We start from the raw sequence: 20,782 nt of genomic DNA on the forward strand, positions 1-20,782 counted from the left end.
CCACTAAGATAACAATGCTCTGTCACTTCAGCACTTGTACTTCAAACACAGCATTTTAAAATCACACTCACTCCAAAATGGCCACTCTGCTGGAGTTTGGGTGTTTTAAACGGCTCCTTTCCCTTCTTAATCCACTTGCTAGGCTTGTTTGCCATGAGGAGTTTCATTCAGGAAGTTCCTGCAGGGAATCTACCCCAGGTAACTGCAAAACTAGCAGTTGCTTTATATCTAGAAAATTCCAGGCCATCGTGTATTAATATTAATAGGGTAACACAACACAGAATCGGTTCCCTCATCCCAACTGTTTCATGGCTTCCAAGATGCCCAACAAAGCTAGTTTAGTTTCCCAGGATTTGGATTACATACCTCTAAGCCTTTCTTATTATAAATCTTCCCTGTCCATGAATTACTTAAAAACATCTGTTTCATTTTTTATATGAAATTGTTTCTTCCAGAGGACATCAAATCTGGGAACAGAAGGGAGATTGGAATGATCATGGAGCAAACAACAGTACAACAGATGTTTGTTATTCTGCAGAAAATCCAGTGCACAAAGGGCAGAGCAGGGTAAGTTGTAAGTAACATTTATTTCAGTGTATTTAGAAGTTTTGGATCTGGATAAGAATAATATGTTTTTATTGTTCATTTATACTATGAATTTTACATATTTGTAACTAGATATTCTTAAATCCAGGTTGTAAAGTAATTGAGTCATAGAGTCAACATGAATATAAGCTCCTTGTTTTATCTGGTCCATGATGACCACAGCATCCTTCCTGCCAGTCCCAGTTGCCTGCCCATAACCTGCCCTCTATGTACCCATCCAAATGAGTTGTACCTGCCTTTATGTCAGGTCTCTCTGATATAGAGGAAGCTGCACTAGCAGCACTGGATGCAGTAGCTGACTCCAACAGGCCTGCAGATGAAGTGTTGCTTGACCTGAAAGGACTGTTTGAGAACATGAATGGTGGTGAGGGAAGAAGTGTCAGGATGGATGTAGCTTATGCAATAAGTGCCCTGAGATTACTGGGAGGAACAAGTGAACAAGAATTAGAATTGGGTTTAATGTCCCTGGCATGTGTTGTGAAATGTGCTGTTTTGTGGCAGCAGTACATTGGAATAGATAAAAACTGTCAATTAGAATAATATAATAGAAGAAATTTAAGTCAGTTGTGCAAAAAGAGAGGGTGATAATAGTGAGGTAGTGTTAGTGGGTTCATTGTCCATTTGGAAATCTGCTGATGAAAGGGAAGAAGGTGTTCCTGAAACATTGAGTGTGTGTCTTCAGGCTCCTGTACCACCTCCTTGATGGTAGCATGAGAAGAGGGAATGTTCTGGGTGATGAGGCTTTTTAATGATGAATGCTGCCTTTTTGATGGCGTTGCCTTTTGAGGATGTCCTGAATGCTGGGAAGAGTAGTACCTTTGAAGCTGGCTGAGTTTACAATGTTCTACAGATTTTCCCAAACTTGTTCAGTTGCCCAACAGTGATACAACCAGTTAGAAGGTTCTCCACAGTACATCTAGAAATTTGTGAGTGTCTTTGGTGACACACCAATTCTGCTCGAACTTGTAATGAAATGTAGCTGCTGTCGTGTCATGTTTGGAGCTTGTTGATGAGACCTGAGGGTATGATTGTGTTGAATGCTGAGCTGTAGTCAATAAACATCAGCCTAACATAGGTATTACTAATATGCAGGGGATTCAAGGTCGAGTGGTGAGCTAGTGAGATTGCATCTGCTGTAGAGCCATTATGGCGATAGACAAATCGCAGTGGGTCCAGCCATGACCAATCTCTTAAAGCTAAGTAGGTATTGATTACCACTGGATGATAGTTGTTCAGGCAGCTCACCCTTTCTTCTTCAGCACTGGTATGATTGTTGCCCACTTGAAGTAGTTGGGACCCTCTGACTGCAGCAATGAGAGATTGAAGATGTCCTTAAACAATTCCGCAAATTGGTTGGTACAGGTTTTCAGAGCCTAACCAGGTACTCCATTGGTGCGTGTCATTTTGCAAGGGTTCACTGTCTTGAAAGATATTGTGACATCAGTTTCCAAGACAGAGATCACAAGGTCACCAGATGCTGCAGCGATTCGCACAGGTGTAGTTTTATTCTCCCATTCAAAGCTTGCATAAGAGGTATTGAGTTCATCTGGGAGTGAAGCATCACAGCTATTCATGATGTTAGGTTTTGCTTTGTATGAAGTAATAGCCTTAAACGCTGCCAGAGCTGATGTGCATCTGATTCTGACTGTAACAGCAGTAAGAATTATTTTTTTGCCCTTAAAATAGTCTTCTGAAGGTCATACGTGGAATTCTCATGTAGTTCTGGATCATTGGTCTTGAATGCACAGATGTAGCTCTTAGCATACTACAAATCTCCTGGTTCATCCACTGCTTTTGCTTTGGGTACGTCCAGTATGTTCTGGAAGGCACAGACTCACCTACACGGGTCTTGCTGAAGTCAGTGACAACTGTGGTGTATTCAGGCTCAAAGATGTATTCCTAAATATTGCCCAGTCCACTAACTCAAAGCAGTCCTGTAAACTTTCCTCCCCCTCTGTTGACCATACCACTTCCAGGTCCTTACCACTGTTGCAGCAGTCTTGGAGTCCTGTATGCTTGGAGTAGAAATACAGTACATCCAAGTGATCATACTTTCCAAAGTGTGGCTGTGGGATGGTATGGTGAGCGTTCTTGATGGTAATATAACAGTGGTCATGTATGTTGGTTCCTCTGGTTCCAAAGGTGACTATATTGGTGGTAGTTGTTCAGAAACTTCTTCAAACTTGCCTGGTTGAAATCTCCCACAATTATAAGGAAGGTGTCAAGGTGCGATATTTTATGACTGCTGATTATGTTGCTCAGTGCCTGCCTGGTGCTGGCCTGAGGGGGAATGTACACCACTATCAAGATGACAGAAATCTCCCTCAATTAGAATAGACAATATTTAGCTGCTACATGTTCCAGGTCAGGTGAGCAGGATGGAAACAATACCATCATGTTTGTGCATCACGATGAGATAATCATAAAGCTACTCCACCTTCTCTGCCTTTAAGACACTGAGCTTCGCTGTCTTTGTGGACATTGGTGAAGCCATCGAGCTGCAGTTCTGTCTGAAGTGGTGGGGTATAGCCATGTTTCCATGAAGTGAAGTACACAGTGCTCCCTAATTTCTCTCTGATACAACAATCTTGCTCTGAGATCCTGATTTTTTTCCCCCAGAGACTGCATTTGCCCGCAGGATAATTGGGAGTGGAAGTCAATTATATCCGTAAACCAGCACAGTGTCCCCGCTTCCGTTTTCTTAGAGGGAACTGCGCTTGTAATCTGAGTCTGCCATCTGAGCTTTGTCAGTTTCTTCAGTTTTGAGTATTGATATTTGAAATGTCTTAAGACGATGCTGCTTATGAAGTACCCGTGGCTGTGTCTGTGGATTTCAGCTGCTGTATTCCTAAGCAGGAATATTTGATGATTCCCTTTGGAATTGTACGCAAACAGTTGCCACTTAATGGCCATCTCACAGATCTCGTTAGAGATGGCAGAAGTTATGAAAAATGATGTGATGGATGAAGAGGCTCATGAGACAGTTCCTGTTGTGGTGGCAAGGTGGGTGGATGTCCAGGAAATGGAGGAGATGCAGGGGAGGGCAGCATTGGATGCAGAGGAAGGGAAATCAGTTCATTGAAGAAGGGTGGAACCTCTGAATTTTTGGAATGGGAAACCTCATCCTGAGGATAGATGCGGTAGAGATGAAGCAACTGAGAGGGAAGTAGCATGATTTCAAGTGGCATTCTATCATGGCTGATGCAGGCTGAGTACCCTTACCTGAAATGCTTGTGGATAGAAGTGTTTTGGATTCGGGATTTTTTAGAATTTGGAGCAATGGCAGGTTTCCAGTATCCACCTATGAAGTCAAGTTTTGATTACACGGTATTTGTATTTTTTTTTAAGTTTTATGTAAGGTCTAAAAACAATCAACTACATAGACTTGTTCTGGAGCTAATTTTTCATGATCATCAGATTCTTTAAAAAGTTAATGCTGTGCCTTTTCTTAAATTTCTGTAATTAGCCTGCTGAATACTCACAATTACCTTCAATTTTTAGATTGTTGTTCATAGAACTTTGCTTGTTTTATGAACAACATACTATTAAGTGGCATATGTTCACTCCTAAGCTAACAATCTAAGATCGAGATTTTCATTTTTTGCTTTATACAGTGTTTCTCTATTCTTCTGTTCTTTATTTATGTGAGGTCACTTTTCAGAGCCGTCTGGTATGCAGAGACGTGTGCATCACCTGGGAACTTTCCTAGCACCTTGTCATAAATTAAGAATTTCACGTCATAGCAGTGTTTAAAAAAAAATCTGCGTTTGAATGTTTTCAGATTCTGGATAAGGGGTACTCAACCTGTATATTATTCTTCCCAACTCCATTTTCTTGTCTTCTCGCTATAATTTTTGACTTCCTTACAAATCAAAAACCTATCAAATACTGCTTTAAATACAGTGGCACGCAGAAGTTTGGGCACCCCTGGTCAAAATTTCTCTTACTGTGAATAATTAAGTGAGTAGAAGGTGAACTGATCTCCAAAAGTCATAAAGTTAAAGATGAAACATTCTTTTCAACATTTTAAGCAAGATTTTTGTTTTGTACAATTTTAGAGTGGAAAAAAAGGAAAGGAGTACCATGCAAAAGTTTGGGCAGTCCAAGAGATTTGAGCTCTCAGATAACTTTTACCAAGGTCTTAGACCATAATTAGCTTGTTAGGGCAATGGCTTGTTCACTGTCATTGTTAGGAAAGGCCAGGTGATGCAAATTTCAAAGCTTTATAAATACCCTGACTGCTCAAACCTTGTCCCAACAATCAGCAGCCATGGGCTCCTCTAAGCAGCCGCCTAGCACTCTGTCATCTTCTTAAGGGAAGATGCCTGGGCATGTTTAGTCTGGTGGAATTTTACCCCTGTATTCCGTCCCTCCCAATCGGCTAATCTTCATTCAATCAGGTTTCTGCTCTCCCAACTTGTTTACAATCAAATTCAAGTACTTAGAGCAATACTTTTCTTCCAGTATTATTTCAATGGCTTCTTTTACTAGGTGGTCCCAAAAGCCATTGACGTGGCATGGTAGTTTTGTGCCATTGAAGTCAATCCGATGGCCATTACAAATGCAATGTCCTGCTTCTGCTGATTTCTCTGCGTACCCCAAACGAATGCTCCTCCTATGCTCCTTGATATGTGTTTCTACCGTGTGTTCAGCCTGGCTGCCTTACATTGTTCCGTATTACAGAGACAAAAGGGCACAACCTCAGGATGGAGAGCTGCAGAGAAATTTCTTTATAAAGTAGTGGTGAATTTGTAGAATTTGTTGCCACATGCAGCTGTGGAGGCCACGTCATTGACTGTATTTAAGGCACAGATTGATTGGCTCTTAATTGGACATGGCATCAAAGGTTACGAGGAGAAGGCCAGGAACAGTGGTTGAGGATTAAAAAAAAGGATCAGCCATGATTGAATGCCAGAGTAGACTCGATGGGCCAGATGGCCTAAATCTGCTCCTATGTCTTATGGAATCCTCTGAATGGCAGCTGACCTGCGCCCCAGGTCAATTTTTGAATCATAGAATAGTACAGCATATTACAGGCCCTTCAGCCCACAATGTTGTGCTGACCCTCAAACCCTGCCCACCATATAACCCCCCCACCGTAAATTCCTCCATATGCCTGTCTAATAGTCTCTTAAGCTTCTCTAGTGTATCTTCCTCCACCACTGACTCAGGCAGTGCATTCCACGCACCAACCACTCTCTGAGTGAAAAACCTTCCTCTGATATCCCCCTTGAACTTCCCTCCCCTTACCTTAAAGCCATGTCCTCTTGTACTGTGCAGTGGTGCCCTGGGGAAGAGGTGCTGGCTGTTCACTCTGTCTGTTTCTCTTAGTATCTTGTACTCCTCTATCATGTCTCCTCTCATCCTCCTGCTCTCCAAAGAGTAAAGCCCTAGCTCCCTTAATCTCTGATCATAATGCATACCCTCTAAACCAGGCAGCATCCTGGTAAATCTGCTCTGTATCCTTTCCAATGCTTCCACATCCTTCCTATAGTGAAGCGACCAGGATTGGACATAGTACTCCAAGTGTGGCCTAACTAGAGTTTTATAGAGCTGCATCATTACCCCACGACTCTTAAACTCTATCCCTCAACTTATGAAAGCTAACACCATAAGCTTTCTAAACTACCCTATCTACCTGTGAGGCAACTTTCAGGGATCTGTGGACATGTACCCCCAGATCCCTCTGCTCCTCCACACTACCAAGTATCCTGCCATTTACTTTGCACTTTACCTTGGAGTTTATCCTTCCAAAGTGTACCACCTCACACTTCTCTGGGTTGAACTCCATCTGCCACTTCTCAGCCCACTTTCCATCCTATCACTGTCTCTCTGCAATCTTCAACAATCCTCTACACTATCTACAACACCAACAACCTTTGTGTCACCTGCAAACTTGCCAACCCACCCTTCTACCCCTACATCCAGGTCATTAATAAAAATCACAAAAAGTAGAGGTCCTAGAACAGATCCTTGTGGGATACCACTAGTCACAACCTTCCAATCTGAATATACTCAGTCCACCACGACCCTCTGCCTTTGCAGGCAAGCCAATTCTGAATCCACCTGGCCAAACTTCCCTGGATCCCATACCTTCTGACTTTCTGAATAAGCCTTTGACCCACATAAGCTGTGACTTGAGCTTTCTTATAGGTTTGTGGATGGTGTTAATCCGGTATTTCTTCAGGATCCTGGCAATCCTTCCCGAAACCGTGGAAATATAGGAAAGACAGGCGGTAGTGAAGAGTTCCTCCTTGTTTTTAAGTTTCCTGGTTTTTCTGTTAGTCCTTTTAAGGGCCTGATTGATTTCTTTCCCTTTAGCCAGTCTGTAAGAAGGATGTGCTTAATTGTCTTATTTCCTCAGAGAAACTCTCCATGTCCGTAATAGTTTTCGCACGGTTAATCAAAGTAGAAAGAACTGCTCTGCATTGGGAGGTGTGATGGTGGCTCTTATTGTTGAGGTATAAGCACGTGTGAATAGGTTTCCGATAGATTCCATGTCCAAGGCTACCGTCTAGTTTCCGTCATTATTTGTTATTACCAAATTATTTTGCTTCCACAGCCATCTGAGGCAATGAATTCCACAGATTCACCATCCTCAGGCTAAAGAAATTCATTTTTCTCTCTGCTCTAAAGGGACATTGTTGCATTCTAAGGTTGTGCCCCACTGGTCCTAGATTCCCCACTCTAGGAAGCATTCTCTCCATATCCACTGTATCTGGACCTTTCAATATTTGATCATTTTCAAAGAGATTTGCCCTGCCTCTTTTTTTCTAAACAATATAGCCCCATAGCCATCAAACACTCCTCATGGGAGAGTAAGTGTTGACTGTTTACTCTTCCGTGGATGCTGCCTGGCCTGCTGTGTTCCTCCAGCATTTTTTGTGTGTTGCTTTATTTTTAATGTTAATTTTTCAGATAAAGTATCTGGAAAAGTATTAGCATAAATGGAATGCATTGCCAGAAAGTTTAGTTGAAAGAGATAAAGTTATAATATTCAAAAGGGAATTGGATAAATATTTTCAGGAGAAGAAAGTTACCGAACTATAGGAAATGGATAAGATGATTGGGCTGATTGCTGCCTGTATTAACCACTTTACCATTGTGGATCATAGATTGGCTTCATGCTTTTCAGCTTTGGTGGCTTGGATCAGATATATCCTCTCCTTTATAATAATCGCCTTTTTTAACAAAAAATAGTGGAAATTCTCATTGTTCCATCCCGAATCTTCAAATTATTTCCTAACTGGCGTTACATTTTCTTCCTTAACCTTGAGTTAGATTAAATTCTGCTATCTATATCCTGGCACCTGGCATCCTAGCCCTCTTGATCAGTGCTTCATATTTAAAATTCCATAGTGTTCCTGTCCCTTCATTGCTTCACTTCATTTTGTCCTGTAGCCTCAGGTTTTCTCCATTACTGTGTCTTTTGTTCCACTCTTTTCACACAGCTATTGCATCATCTTTAGTTACCTTGCTTTCTCTTATAAGATAGTAAAACCATAAGATATAGGAGTAGAATTAGGCCAATTGGCTCATCAAGACTTCCCACCATTTCATCATGGTTGATCCATTTTTCCTCTCCTGTCTTCTTCCCGTATCCCTTCATGCTCTGATGAATCAAGAATCACCCTCTGCCTTAAATATACATAAGGATGGCTTCCACTGTTTTCCACAGATTCACCATTCTGTGGCTAAAGAAATTCCTCTTCATCTTTATTCTAAAAGGGCACCCTACTATTTTAAGCCTATGTCCTCTGGTCTTAGAGTCTCCCACCATAGGAAATAACATCCTTTCACCGTTTCATAGGTTTCAATTATGAATTTCAGTGAATACAGGCCCAGAGCCATCAGACATTCTTCATATGACGTGTATTTGTAGCATTGTAAATATAAGTCAATTTAAAATGGGTTGTGTTTTATTGATCAATGGTGTAGTCTAATTTGCCATGTAGCTTCTGTAGAGTTATTTATAATAATGTAGAAAACCTTAACATTTTATTTGCATACCTTCCACAGCATTTTATCACAAATGAAACTGCAGGCCTATACAAAGTGAAATATAACCCTTATCCTGCTGCTAATCCACCGGGAGAGTCTTGTAAAATAGATAAAATCCAAAGTACAGGAAACAGATTGGAGCCAAAGCAGAGCAAATTCCTCGATAGTGGAGAAGGTCAGAAATTATTCCTTTGATTTTATGTGCGTTTTGCATTTTAAGTCATGATAAGCTTGGCATTCTGAATCACAAATTAAAGAATGCATCCAATGTTATTTTTTCAAGTGTTATTTATTTAATTTTATTTATCTTTATTCTTTATTTCTTGAGACAACACAGAATAGGCCATTCAAGCACCTCAAGCTACCCTGCCCAGCAACCCCCAATTTAACCCTGGCCTAATCATGGGACAATTTATGTTGACCAATTACCCTACCAACTGGTACACTTTTGGATTGTGTGAGGAAACTGGAGCACTCAGAGGGAACCCATGCGGTGACAGGGAGACGTACAACTTGTGGCAGTGGCTCGAATTGAACTCATATTGCTGGTTCATTTAGAAAGCGGCCAGTGAGAGAGCGGACCAGTGAAGGAGCGATGCTTTGAGGCTTTGACTTGGGAGATTCTGGCAGTTTTGGCAGTTGGACTTTGCAGTCAAGTCGATCAAGATTTGAAGAGCTCAGCAGAAAGCTGTTGATTAGACAATCAAGATTTGAATAGCTCAGACTCAGCAGAAAGCAGCTGATTGGGCAATTGACATCAGGTGACCAAGCAGTTTGAAAAGTTCAAACAAATAAATAGAGGGGTAGCTCAAGTGGAGCGGCGTGTGGAAAGAGGCCGAGTGAGTGAGCGGGCCAGTGAAGGAGTGGAACTTTGAGGCTTTGACTGGAGAGGCTTCGACAAGAAGAGGTGGAAAACGAGTTTGTTCCCAGTTAGTCTTGACAATGCCTCCTGAGATAGTGATGTGCCTCTCCTGTGAGATGTGGCAGTCTTGAGGCAACTACCCTCTTCCGCAGAGTCACGTCTGCCAGAAGTGCATGTGGCTGGGCAATCTGGAAGACTGTGTGAGGAACCTGGAGTAGCAGCTGGATGACCTTCGACTCATAAGGGAAAATGAGGCAGTCGTAGATGAGAGCTACCGGGACGTAGCCACACCTAGGCTGCCGGAAGCAGGTTGTTGGGTGGCAGTCAGAGGGTGGGAAAGCGAAGGTGAGTAGACAGGTAGTGCAGAGCACCCCTGTAGCCATTCCCCTGAATAATAAGTTTACCACCCTGGATACTGTTGGCAAGGATGACCGACCAGGTGTGAGCCACGGTGGCAGGGTCTCTGGCACTGAGTATGAACCTGTAGTGCAGAAGGATGGGACGGAGAAGAGGAGAGCTGTCATCATTGGAGACTCTATAGCCGGGGAGCAGACAGGAGATTCTGTGGACTTGAGAAGAACACCCGCATGGTTAGTTGCCTCCCGGGTGCCAGGGTCCGGGATGTCTCTGATCTGGTGCATGACCTGGTACGAGAGGGAAAACAACCAGAAGTCGTGATACATATTGGTACCAACAACATAGGCAGGAAGAGGGATGAGGTCCTGAAGTGTGAGTTTTGGGAACTAGGCAGAAGGCTGAAGAACAGGACCTCAAGGGTGGCATTCTCAGGATTGCTGCAACTGCTACGTGATAGGGATGGTAAGCATTGGAGGAGATGGCAGTTGAATGCGTGGCTGAGGAGTTGGTTCCGAAGGCAGGGTTTTAGATTTTGGGACCATTGGGATCTCTTCTGGGGAAGGTGGGACCTGTACGGATTGGATGGGTTTCACCTGAACTCGAGGGGGAGCAATATCCTTGCTGGTAGGTTTGCTAGCATGGTTCGGGAGGGTTTAAACTAATTTGGAAGGGGGATGGGACCCGGAGTGATAGAGCAGTGAAAGAAGTGCATGGAGTAAAGCCAGATCTAACAAATAGAGAGGCTTTGAGGAAGGAGCAGCAGAATAAAGGGTGTAAAGGTAGTAAGGTAAAAGGGCCAAAGTGTGTGTACTTCAATGCAAGAAGCATCAGGAACAAAGGTGATGAACTGAGAGCTTGGAATCATGCATGGAATTATGATGTAGTGGCCATTACAGAGACTTGGCTGGCACCAAGGCAGGAATGGATATTCCTGGATTTCAGTGCTTTAAAGAGGGGGGAAAGTGGAGGAGGGGTGGCATTACTGGTCAGGGGTATTATTGCAGCTACAGAAAGGGTGGATAATGTAGCAGGAACCTCTTTTGAGTCAGTATGGGTGGAAATCAGGAACAAGAAGGGAGCAGTTATTCTACGGGAGGTATTTTATAGGCCCCCGGTAGCAGCAGAGATACCAAGGAGCAGATTGGGAGGCAGATTTTGGAAAGGTGTAAAAATAACAGGGTTGTTATCATGGGTGACTTTAACTTCCCTAATATTGATTGGCACTTGATTAGTTCCAAGGGTTTAGATGGGGCAGAGTTTGTTAAGTGTGTCCAGGATGGATTCCTGTTACAGTATGTTGACAGGCCAATTAGGGGGAATGCCAGACTAGATCTACTATTAGGTAACGAACCGGGTCAGGCCACAGATCTGTCAGTGGGTGAGCATCTGGGGGACAGTGATCACCGCTCCCTGGCCTTTAGCATTATCATGGAAAAGGATAGAATCAGAGAGGACAGGAACATTTTTAATTGGGGAAGGGCAAATTATGAGGCTATAAGGCTAGAACTTGCGGGTGTGTATTGGGATGATGTTTTTGCAGGGAAATGCACGATGGACATGTGGTCGATGTTTAAGGATCTCTTGCAGGATATTAGGGATAAATTTGTCCCAGTGAGGAAGATAAAGAATGGTAGCGTGAAGGAACCATGGGTGACAAGTGAGGTGGAAAATCTAGTCAGGTGGAAGAATGTTTAGGAAGCAAGGATCAGATGGGTCTATTGAGGAATATAGGGTAGCAAGAAAGGAGCTTAAGATGGGGCTGAGAAGAGCAAGAAAGGGGCATGAGAAGGCCTTGGCGAGTAGGGTAAAGGAAAACCCCAAGGCATTCTTCAGTTATGTGAAGAACAAAAGGATGACAGGAGTGAAGGTAGGACCATTAGAGATAAAAGTATTAAGATGTGCCTGGAGGCTGTGGATGTGAGCGAAGTCCTCAATGTATACCACTCTTCGGTATTCACCAATGAGAGGGAACTTGTTGACAGTGAGGACAATATGAGTGAGGTTGATGTTCTGGAGCATGTTGATATTAAGGGAGAGGAGGTGTTGGAGTTGTTAAAATATATTAGGATGGATAAGTCCCCGGGGTCTGACGGAATGTTCCCCAGGCTGCTCCACGTGGCGAGGGAAGAGATTGCTGAGCCTCTGGCTAGAATCTTTATGTCCTCGTTGTCCATGGGAATGGTACCGGAGGATTGGAGGGAGGCGAATGTTGTCCCCTTGTTCAAAAAAGGTAGTAGGTGATATTATTAGGTGATATTGAAGGGATAAAACCAAAACTCAAACTAAATAAATACCAGAAAGAATTTATAAAAATTGCACTGGCAGTAGCCAAAAAAGCTATTGCAGTTACTTGGAAATCGGATACATATTTAAGTATAGACTCTTGGAAGAAAGAAATCTATGGTTGTATTCCATTAGAAAAAATTACTTATAATTTAAGAGATAAATATGAAACATTTCTGAAAATTTGGAGCCCTTATTTACAAAAGACAGGATTAAATCTATAGATGCTCTGAAGATGAAACAATTGGTCATTTGGGGAAAGAAATAAATATGCATATTAAAGTTTTTACGAATTCCATGGATCATGTGGAGATCTTCCAACAACCAGACAATCTTTCTTTCTTTCTTTTTTTTTTTCTCTTTCTCTTTTTTTTTCTATAGGGCAGTTAGGGGGGAGGGGGGAAGGGTTATATACATTTTTTTTTCATACTTCATTTTGTAACTACTTAAAAATGCAATAAAAAAAGGTTTTCAAAAAAAAAGGTAGTAGGGATCATCCAGGTAATCATAGGACCAGTGAACCTTGCGTCTGTGGTGGGAAAGCTGTTGGAAATGATTCTTAGAGACAGGATCTATGGGCATTTAGAGAATCATGGTCTGATCAGGGACAGTCAGCATGGTTTTGTGAAGGGCAGATCGTGCCTAACAAGCCTGATAGAGTTCTTTGAGGAGGTGACCAGGCATATAGATGAGGGTAGTGCAGTGGATGTGATCTACATGCATTTGACAAGGTTCCACACAGTAGGCTTATTCAGAAAGTCAGAAGGCATGGGATCCAGGGAAGTTTGGCCAGGTGGATTCAGAGTTGGCTTGCCTGCAAAGGCAGAGGGTCGTGGTGGACGGAGTATATTCAGATTGGAAGGTTGTGACTAGTGGTATCCCACAAGGATCTGTTCTGGGACCTCTACTTTTTGTGATTTTTATTAATGACCTGGATGTAGGAGTAGAAGGGTGGGTTGGCAAGTTTGCAGATGACACAAAGGTGGTTGGTGTTGTAGATAGTGTAGAGGATTGTTGAAGATTGCAGAGAGACAGTGATAGGATGGAAAGTGGGCTGAGAAGTGGCAGATGGAGTTCAACCCAGAGAAGTGTGAGGTGGTACACTTTGGAAGGATAAACTCCAAGGTAGAGTACAAAGTAAATGGCAGGATACTTGGTAGTGTGGAGGAGCAGAGGGATCTGGGGATACATGTCCATAGATCCCTGAAAGTTGCCTCGCAAGTAGATAGAATAGTTATGGGGTGTTAGCTTTCATAAGTTGAGGAAAAGAGTTTAAGAGTCGCGATGTAATGATGCAGCTGTATAAAACTCTGGTTTGGCCACACTTGGATTACTGTGTCCAGTTCTAGTCGCCTCACCTTAGGAAGGATGTGGAAGCACTGGAAAGGGTACAGAGGCGATTTACCAGGATGCTGCCTGGTTTAGAGAGTATGGATTATGATCAGAGATTAAGGGAGCTAGGGCTTTACTCTCTGGAGAGGAGGAGAATGAGAGGAGACATGTTAGAGGTATACAAGATATTAAGAGGAATAGATAGAGTGGACAGCCAGCACCTCTTCCCCAGGGCACCACTGCACAGTACAAGAGGACATGGCTTTAAGGTAAGGGGAGGGAGGTTCAAGGGGGATGTTAGAGGAAGGTTATTCACTCAGAGAGTGGTCGGTGCGTGGAATGCACTGCCTGAGTTAGTGGTGGAGGCAGATACACTAGAGATGTTTAAGAGACTACTAGACAGGTATATGGAGGAATTTAAGGTGGGGGGTAATACGGGAGGCAGGGTTTGAGGGCCGGCACAACATTGTGGGCCAAAGGGCCTATAGTGTGCTGTACTATTCTATGTTTTGCAAAGCATTGTGCTAGCCAGTATGCTACCATGGTGCCCAATTGAATTAAGATGGAAGAAGCCTCTTATAACTTGATGTTTCTGTTTGTGTGATATTGCTGTGTGCAAATAGCCTAAAGTTTTCACAGAAATTTCCATTATAGAAAAGTGCCCTTTCAGTCCACCTCACCATGCAATCCTTGATACTTATTTATGGAAATTCCATTAGGTTGCATTGGGCCTTTATCCATCTGTGTATTCCAACTATTATAGGTGTTTTGCCGCTACCAGTTCTTCCGGCAGTTTGATCCAGATGGACCAAACCACTCCCATCTCTGTGTTTGAAAAAAAAATATAACAATAATTACCTCTTAGATTTCTTAAATTTTTCCCCTTTCACCTTTAAACCTCTTACTACTTTTATATCTCCCCTTCCCTGGGGAAATAGATTGACCATCTATATGATCTATGTCCCTCATAATTTTATAAACCTTCAGAAGGTCACCTGTGTTCCAGCTAGTCTAGTCTCTAAGGGTTATATTTCAGTACTCCATTCCAGGGCATGTATTCTCTGTTTCTTCAGTGTGGTGGCCAGAATTGTACACTATATCAGTGGGGAAAGTGGTGACTGAGTACAGCTGCAAATGTAATCATCAAATATTCCCATTTAGGGCTATCTCAGCTGAAATCCACAGTCACAGCCATGGATGCTTCAGTAAGCAACATTGTGTTAAGCTGTTTAAAAAAATCTATTGATCCTCAAACTCAGTGGACTGCAGAATTAGGTCATGAGTGCAATTTTGCTTTAATAAAAGGAAATGTGTAAAGCTTGCTGGGCTGCAGATAAGCTTGACATTCAAAGCCTCTAAGCCCGCACTTCCTACTATCTTGCTGGTGAATGTACAGTCTCTGGAAAATGAAACTGATGACCTCAGAGCTAGTTTGTAGTGCCAGGGGATATCAGAGACTGCCCTGTGCTTTGCTTCACAAAATGTGGTTCACCCTTACTATTTTGGATGCAGCGGTGCAGCCATCCACTGCATGGACAGGACAGTAGAGTCTCTTAATCAAGGTAGTGTGGGCAGAAGGTGCTTCATGGTTAACTCATTGTGGTGCATAGTCCTGCTCATCTGACCTGGAACATCTGGAAGCCAGCAATCAACTATTTTATCTGCTGAAGGAGTTTTCCACTGACATCATGTACCAATGTACATTTCACACCTGTCCAACCTGAGGTAGGCACTGGAGCAGATGAGAATCAAGATCAGTGATCATGAAACAATCTACACCAGTGCCTTCCTGATCATTGTGAGTGATTTCAACCAGGGTGGATTGAAGAAGTCTTTGACCGACTATCACCAACATACCACCAGTGAAATCAAAGGAGCCAACACCTTTGTGCAAGTCTGATCATCTGGCTGTAATTCTATTCCCAGGGCATGGGCAAAGACTAATGATTGCAGCACGTGGTGATAACTAAAGGGAGGTTTACAAGAGTGCTTTGAATCGGTGGACTGGACTGTAATCATGGGTTCATTTTCAAATCTGAATGTCGTTGACTTCATCAAGATGTGTGGATGAGTGTGTGCCTTCGTAAACATGTTGAACATACTCAAACCAAAACCCTGGATGAACCAGTAGATTTGCAGTCTGCTGAGGTGATCCAGAACTATACTGATTTGACTCACGGAAGGTTATTATAAGAATATAAAAACTATTCCATTTGAAGTTAGAGATGGAATCATATGCACATCAGCTCTGACTGGGTTTGCAGGCCATTATTTCTTACAAGTCGAAACCTAACATCATAAACAGCTGTTATGGTTCACTTCCAGCTGAGCTCAACACTTTTCATGCAGTTTTTCAAAAGGTGGATAAAACTACACCTGTGCAAATCCCTGCAGCATCTGATAATCCTGTGATCTCAGTCTCAAAGAACATCTGTCATGTGAATCCTCCCAAGCTATGTGATCCTGATGGTGTTCACTGAAAACCTGTGCTAGCCAACAGATGGGAATGTTCAAGGACATTTTCAGTCTCTCACTGCTGCGATTGGAGGTCCTCAGCTGCTTCAAGAGTCCATCAATCATACCAGTGCCCAAGAAGGGAAGGGTGAGCTGCCTCAATGACTATCGCTCAGATGCACTCATGTCTACTATGATGAAGTGGTTTGACAGTTTGGTCATGGCCAGAATCAACTCTTGGACCTACTGCAATTTGCCTATTGTCACAATTGGCCTACAGCAGATGCTTCTCACTGGCTCTCCTCTCAGCTTTGAGCCACACAGACAACAGTAATATCAATATCAGGCTGCTGTTTATTGACTGCAGCTCAGCATTCAACATTTTCATACCCTCAGTCCAAATCAACAAGCTTCAAAACCTGGGTCTCTGCAAATGAATCCTTGACATCCTCATTGGGAGACTACAGTCAGTGTGAATCAGAACTAACATCTCCTCACTGACAGCCAACACCAGTGTACCTCAAAGATGTGTTCTTAATCTATTGTTCTACTCTCTACACTGAAGACTGTGTGACAAGGCATAGCTTAAACACCATCTACAAATTTGCCAATGGTACACCTGTTGTTGGTAGAATTTCAGAGGGTGTCGAGGAGGTATGTAGAAGTGAGATAGATCAGTTGGTTGAGTGGTGTCATATTAACCTTGTGATCAACTTTAGGAAAGAGAAGTCAAGAGAATTTGCACCAGCTCTCATTGAGAGATCAGCAGTGGAAAGGGTATCAATAGCTCTGATCAGGGTATTCTGATCCCAAAATATTGATGCAATTACAAAGAAGGCATGTCATTGGCTATATTTCATTAGGAGTTTGAGTCAGTTTGGTATGTCATCAAAGTCTGTAACAAATTTCTACTGATGTATTATGGAGAGTATTCCAACTAGTTGTACCACTGTCTGGTATAGAAAATCCTCAGGCTAGGATTGGAAAAAATTGTAGAAAGTTGTAAATTCAGCTTGCTCCAGCATGGGCAGGGATAGCTGTAACATTGAGGACATCTTCAAAAGGTGATGCCTTAGAAAGGTGGTGGCACCTGTTACGAATGTGCCACAACTCTGAGGGGCCGAAGGGTACAAAGTAGCCCCCTTCTTTGTGAGAATCGCAAGATCGCTATTAATTCGGATCTGGGACCCAGGAAATGAGAGAGAGACATGCAGAATCCACAAGGGTTTGGAATGTGTCCTGGTCTCAGCAAGACGGAACCATTGATAACAGCTATTGTCTCTTGGAGACGGAATTGTGTATTGAGAACTGTACTATTCATTGACGCCCTCAGGGGATGACCAGAGTGGGCTGGTTGAGGGATTGCATCATCCCAACTTGATTGACATCTGAGACCCCATGAGTAAGGATAAAAGAGGGTCTGGGGAACAACCCCTTTAGACGCACCAGGAGAAACGCTAGAAATCCCGTGACAGCGTTTAATAGCGACGGCCGGTGGGGGGCTAGCATGCGTCCTTTTCCCTTGCCTGGGAATTGGCGGCCTCACCACGGAAGAACGGCTTTAGCTAAAGGAGAGGCCACAAGTGACCGGCCACACCAACGGAACTCTCGAAGGATCGAAATCATAAAAAGGAAAAGCTGGCAAGTTTCTAAAAATCTCTTTCTTGACTCCAACCAAAGGGTGCAGCCTGAATGAACTGAGTGACTTTTATATTTCCATCGGACAATACATTATTCCCTAGACAACGATAGAGCTTATTTCTTATTGATTATTATTTTACCCGCACTTTTAGATTTAGTATTGACGATGTATATTATCTGTATGTTTGCATTGATATTATTTTTGTGTATTTTTACTAATAAATACTGTTAAAAATAGTACCATCAGACCTCTCTATCTTTGCTGGTAAGTGACCCAGTTATGGGGTTCATAACACACCCATCACCCAGGACATGCCGATTTCTCATTGCTGTCATGAAAGAGGAGGTACTGGAGCTTGAAGACACACACTCAGTGTTTTAAGAACAGCTTCTTCATCTCCATGGACAACACAGCTGCAAAACAACATGACTTGGGCCAGTGTAATTAGCCCTGATTCTGATTCTACATACAGAATGTTGTCTAAGTAATGTTTGTGTATTTGTGTAGAACAACTTTTTTCCCTTCCACCACCATCACTCCGCAATTCTGTCTCTCTCAGTTCCATCGCCAGCTCTTGGCCCCTTGGAGACTTCATCTTCCTCTCACCCCACCATCCCTGAACACCCCAAACCTCCCTTCTCCTCAGACACTACCAATCCCTTCCCCCCCCCCCCCCCCTCCGATTTGTGCCAGGTTTTCACCATTCCCTCTGGCCTTACTCTCTCTCAGAGGCTGAACGTTCTGTCCTCAGTTTGCACCCATCTCAGATAGTTCTGTGCCTGCCATGACTGAGAATTTCTTTCACCACCTCCATCTCCAAACCTACTTCTTTGGCAAGGACTCCCCACCCCACACCGATGGCCTCTTCTCCGGTCTTCAATCCTCATCCTCTTCCCGGATACTCCACCATGGTCTTCTGTCTGCTCCAGACCTTTTCATTGCCAACTGCCATCAACTATCCCAACTTCTGCACTCCTCTCCAATGCCAACCTCACCCCTTCAAACACTCTGCTCTCCACTCCCTCCACACTAATCTTAACCTCACCATCAAACTGCATATAAAGGGAGTGATGTAGTATTCTGGTGAACTGACCTCTACCTTGCTGAGGCCCAGCGACAGCTCTCAGATACTTCTTCTTACTTCCCCTTCAAACAGGATCTGACTAACCGCAACCAGCTTCATAGTTCCCGCACTCTGCACTTCCCACTTCTACCTCCTACCCAAGATCCACAAATCCGTTTGCCAAGGTAGACCCATTGTTTCAGCTTGTTCCACTGAACTCTTATTTGCATACCTCAACTCTGTCTTATCCCCTGGTCCGGTCCCTTCCTATTAACATCCGTGACACTTCACATGCTCTGAATCTTTTCAGTGATTTCAAGTTCTCTGACCCCCATTAGCTTATTTTCACTCTGGATGTCCAGTCCCTATAGACCTCCATTCCCCATCAGGAAGGACTCAAAGCTCTCTGTTTCTTTCTGGACACTAGACCCAACCAGTTTCCCTTCACCACTACCCTCCTCTGACTGGCGGAACTTGTCCTCGCTCTTAATAACTTATCCTTTGGCTCCTCCCTCTTCCTACAAACGAAAGGTATAGCGATGGGCACTTGCATGAGTTCCAGCAATGACTGCCTTTTTGTCAGCTACATGCAACAGTCAATGCTCTTAAGCCCCCCACTTTTCCTACGCTACATCGACGATTGCAGTGGTGCTGCTTCCTGCACCCATGCTGAACTCGTCGACTTCATCTTGCCTCCAACTGCGACCTGCCCTCAAATTTATCTGGTCTATTTCCAACACCTCCCTCTCCTTTTTCGATCTCATTATCTCTATCTCTGGAGACAGCTTATCTACTGATGTCTATTATAAACCCACAGATTCTCACAGCTACCTGGACTATACCTCTTCCCACCCTGTTACTTGTAAAAATGCCATCCCTTTCTCTCAATTCCTCCATTTCCGCCTCAGCTGCTCTCAGGATGCGGCTTTTCATTCCAGAATGAAGGAAATGTCCTTCTTTTTCAAAGAAAAGGGCTTCCCTTCCTCCACCATCAATGCTGCCCTAAACCACATCTCTTCCAATCAATGCATGTCTGCTCTTAACCCATTCTGCCACCACTCTATCAGCCTCTGCGTTCAGGTACGCTTCCAAAAGGACCCTTCTTTTCCTCACCTAGTATCCCACCAGCCTCTGCGTCCAGCATATAATTCTCTGAAACTTCCGCCACCTCCAACGGGATCCCACTACTAAGCACATCATTCCCTCCCCCACGTTCTGCTTTCCACAGGGATCGTTCCCTATGTGACTCCCTTGCCCATTCGTTCCTCTCCATTAATCTCCCTCCTGGTACTTACCCTTGCAAGTGGAACAGGTGCTACACCTGCCCCTACACCTCCTCCCTCACTACCATTCAGAGTCCCAAACAGTCCTTCCAGATGAGGCAACAGTTCACTTGTGTGTCTTTTGGGGTCAGATACTGTGTCTGGTGCTCCCAGTGTAGCCTCCTGTATATCGGTGAAACCCAACGTAGATTGGGAGACTGTTTCACCAAGCACCTATGCTCCCTCCACCAGAACAAGTGGGATCTCCCAGTAGCCACCCATTTTAATTTCACTTGCCATTTCCATTCCAATGTGTCAATCCATGGCCTCTTCTACTGTTGTGATGAGGCACACTCAGGTTGGAGGAACACCTTATCATCTGGGTAGCCTCCAACCTGATGGCATGAATAACGATTTCTCGAACTTTGGTAATGTACCATCCCCCCCTCCATTACCCATCCCCTTTTTCCTCTCTCACCTTATCTCCTTGCCTGCCCATCGCTTCCCTCTGGTGCTCCTTTTCTTTCTTCCATGGCCTATTCTATCGGACTCCACCCCCCCCCCCCACCCCTGCTCCAGCCCTGTATCTCTTTCACCAAATCAACTTCCCAGCTGTTTACTTCATCCCTCCCCCTTCCGGTTTCACCTATCACCTCGTGTTTCTCTCTTTCCTCCCCCATCTTTTAAATCTACTCCCCATCTTTTTTCTCTCCAGTCCTGTCAAAGTGTCTTGGCCCAAAAAATCAACTGCTTTTTTGCATAGATGCTGCCTGGCCTGCTGAGTTCCTCCGGCATTTTGTGTGGTGCTTGGATTTCCAGCATCTGCAGATTTTTTCGTTTTGTATAGTTTTATTGGTACTGTATTTGTTTTATACAAACTAGAAATAGGAACTCTTACATTTATTAAGTATATGAACAAG

General features: G+C 43.6%; 1 protein-coding gene across 3 annotated transcripts in view; it reads left to right on the forward strand.

Annotated features, from left to right (window-relative positions):
• The window catches only part of cep152 (centrosomal protein 152), a 245,068-nt gene that overhangs the window by 79,212 nt on the left and 145,074 nt on the right, over positions 1-20,782 (forward strand). For all 3 annotated transcript variants that reach the window (XM_059952527.1, XM_059952526.1, XM_059952528.1), the window contains exons 4-5: positions 456-567; positions 8,626-8,782. In XM_059952527.1, coding sequence (XP_059808510.1) covers positions 456-567; positions 8,626-8,782 — 269 coding nt within the window. The remainder of the gene's footprint in view (positions 1-455; positions 568-8,625; positions 8,783-20,782) is intronic.

The sequence above is a fragment of the Hypanus sabinus genome, chromosome 28, assembly GCF_030144855.1.
Source record: "Hypanus sabinus isolate sHypSab1 chromosome 28, sHypSab1.hap1, whole genome shotgun sequence".
Lineage (NCBI taxonomy): Eukaryota > Metazoa > Chordata > Chondrichthyes > Myliobatiformes > Dasyatidae > Hypanus > Hypanus sabinus.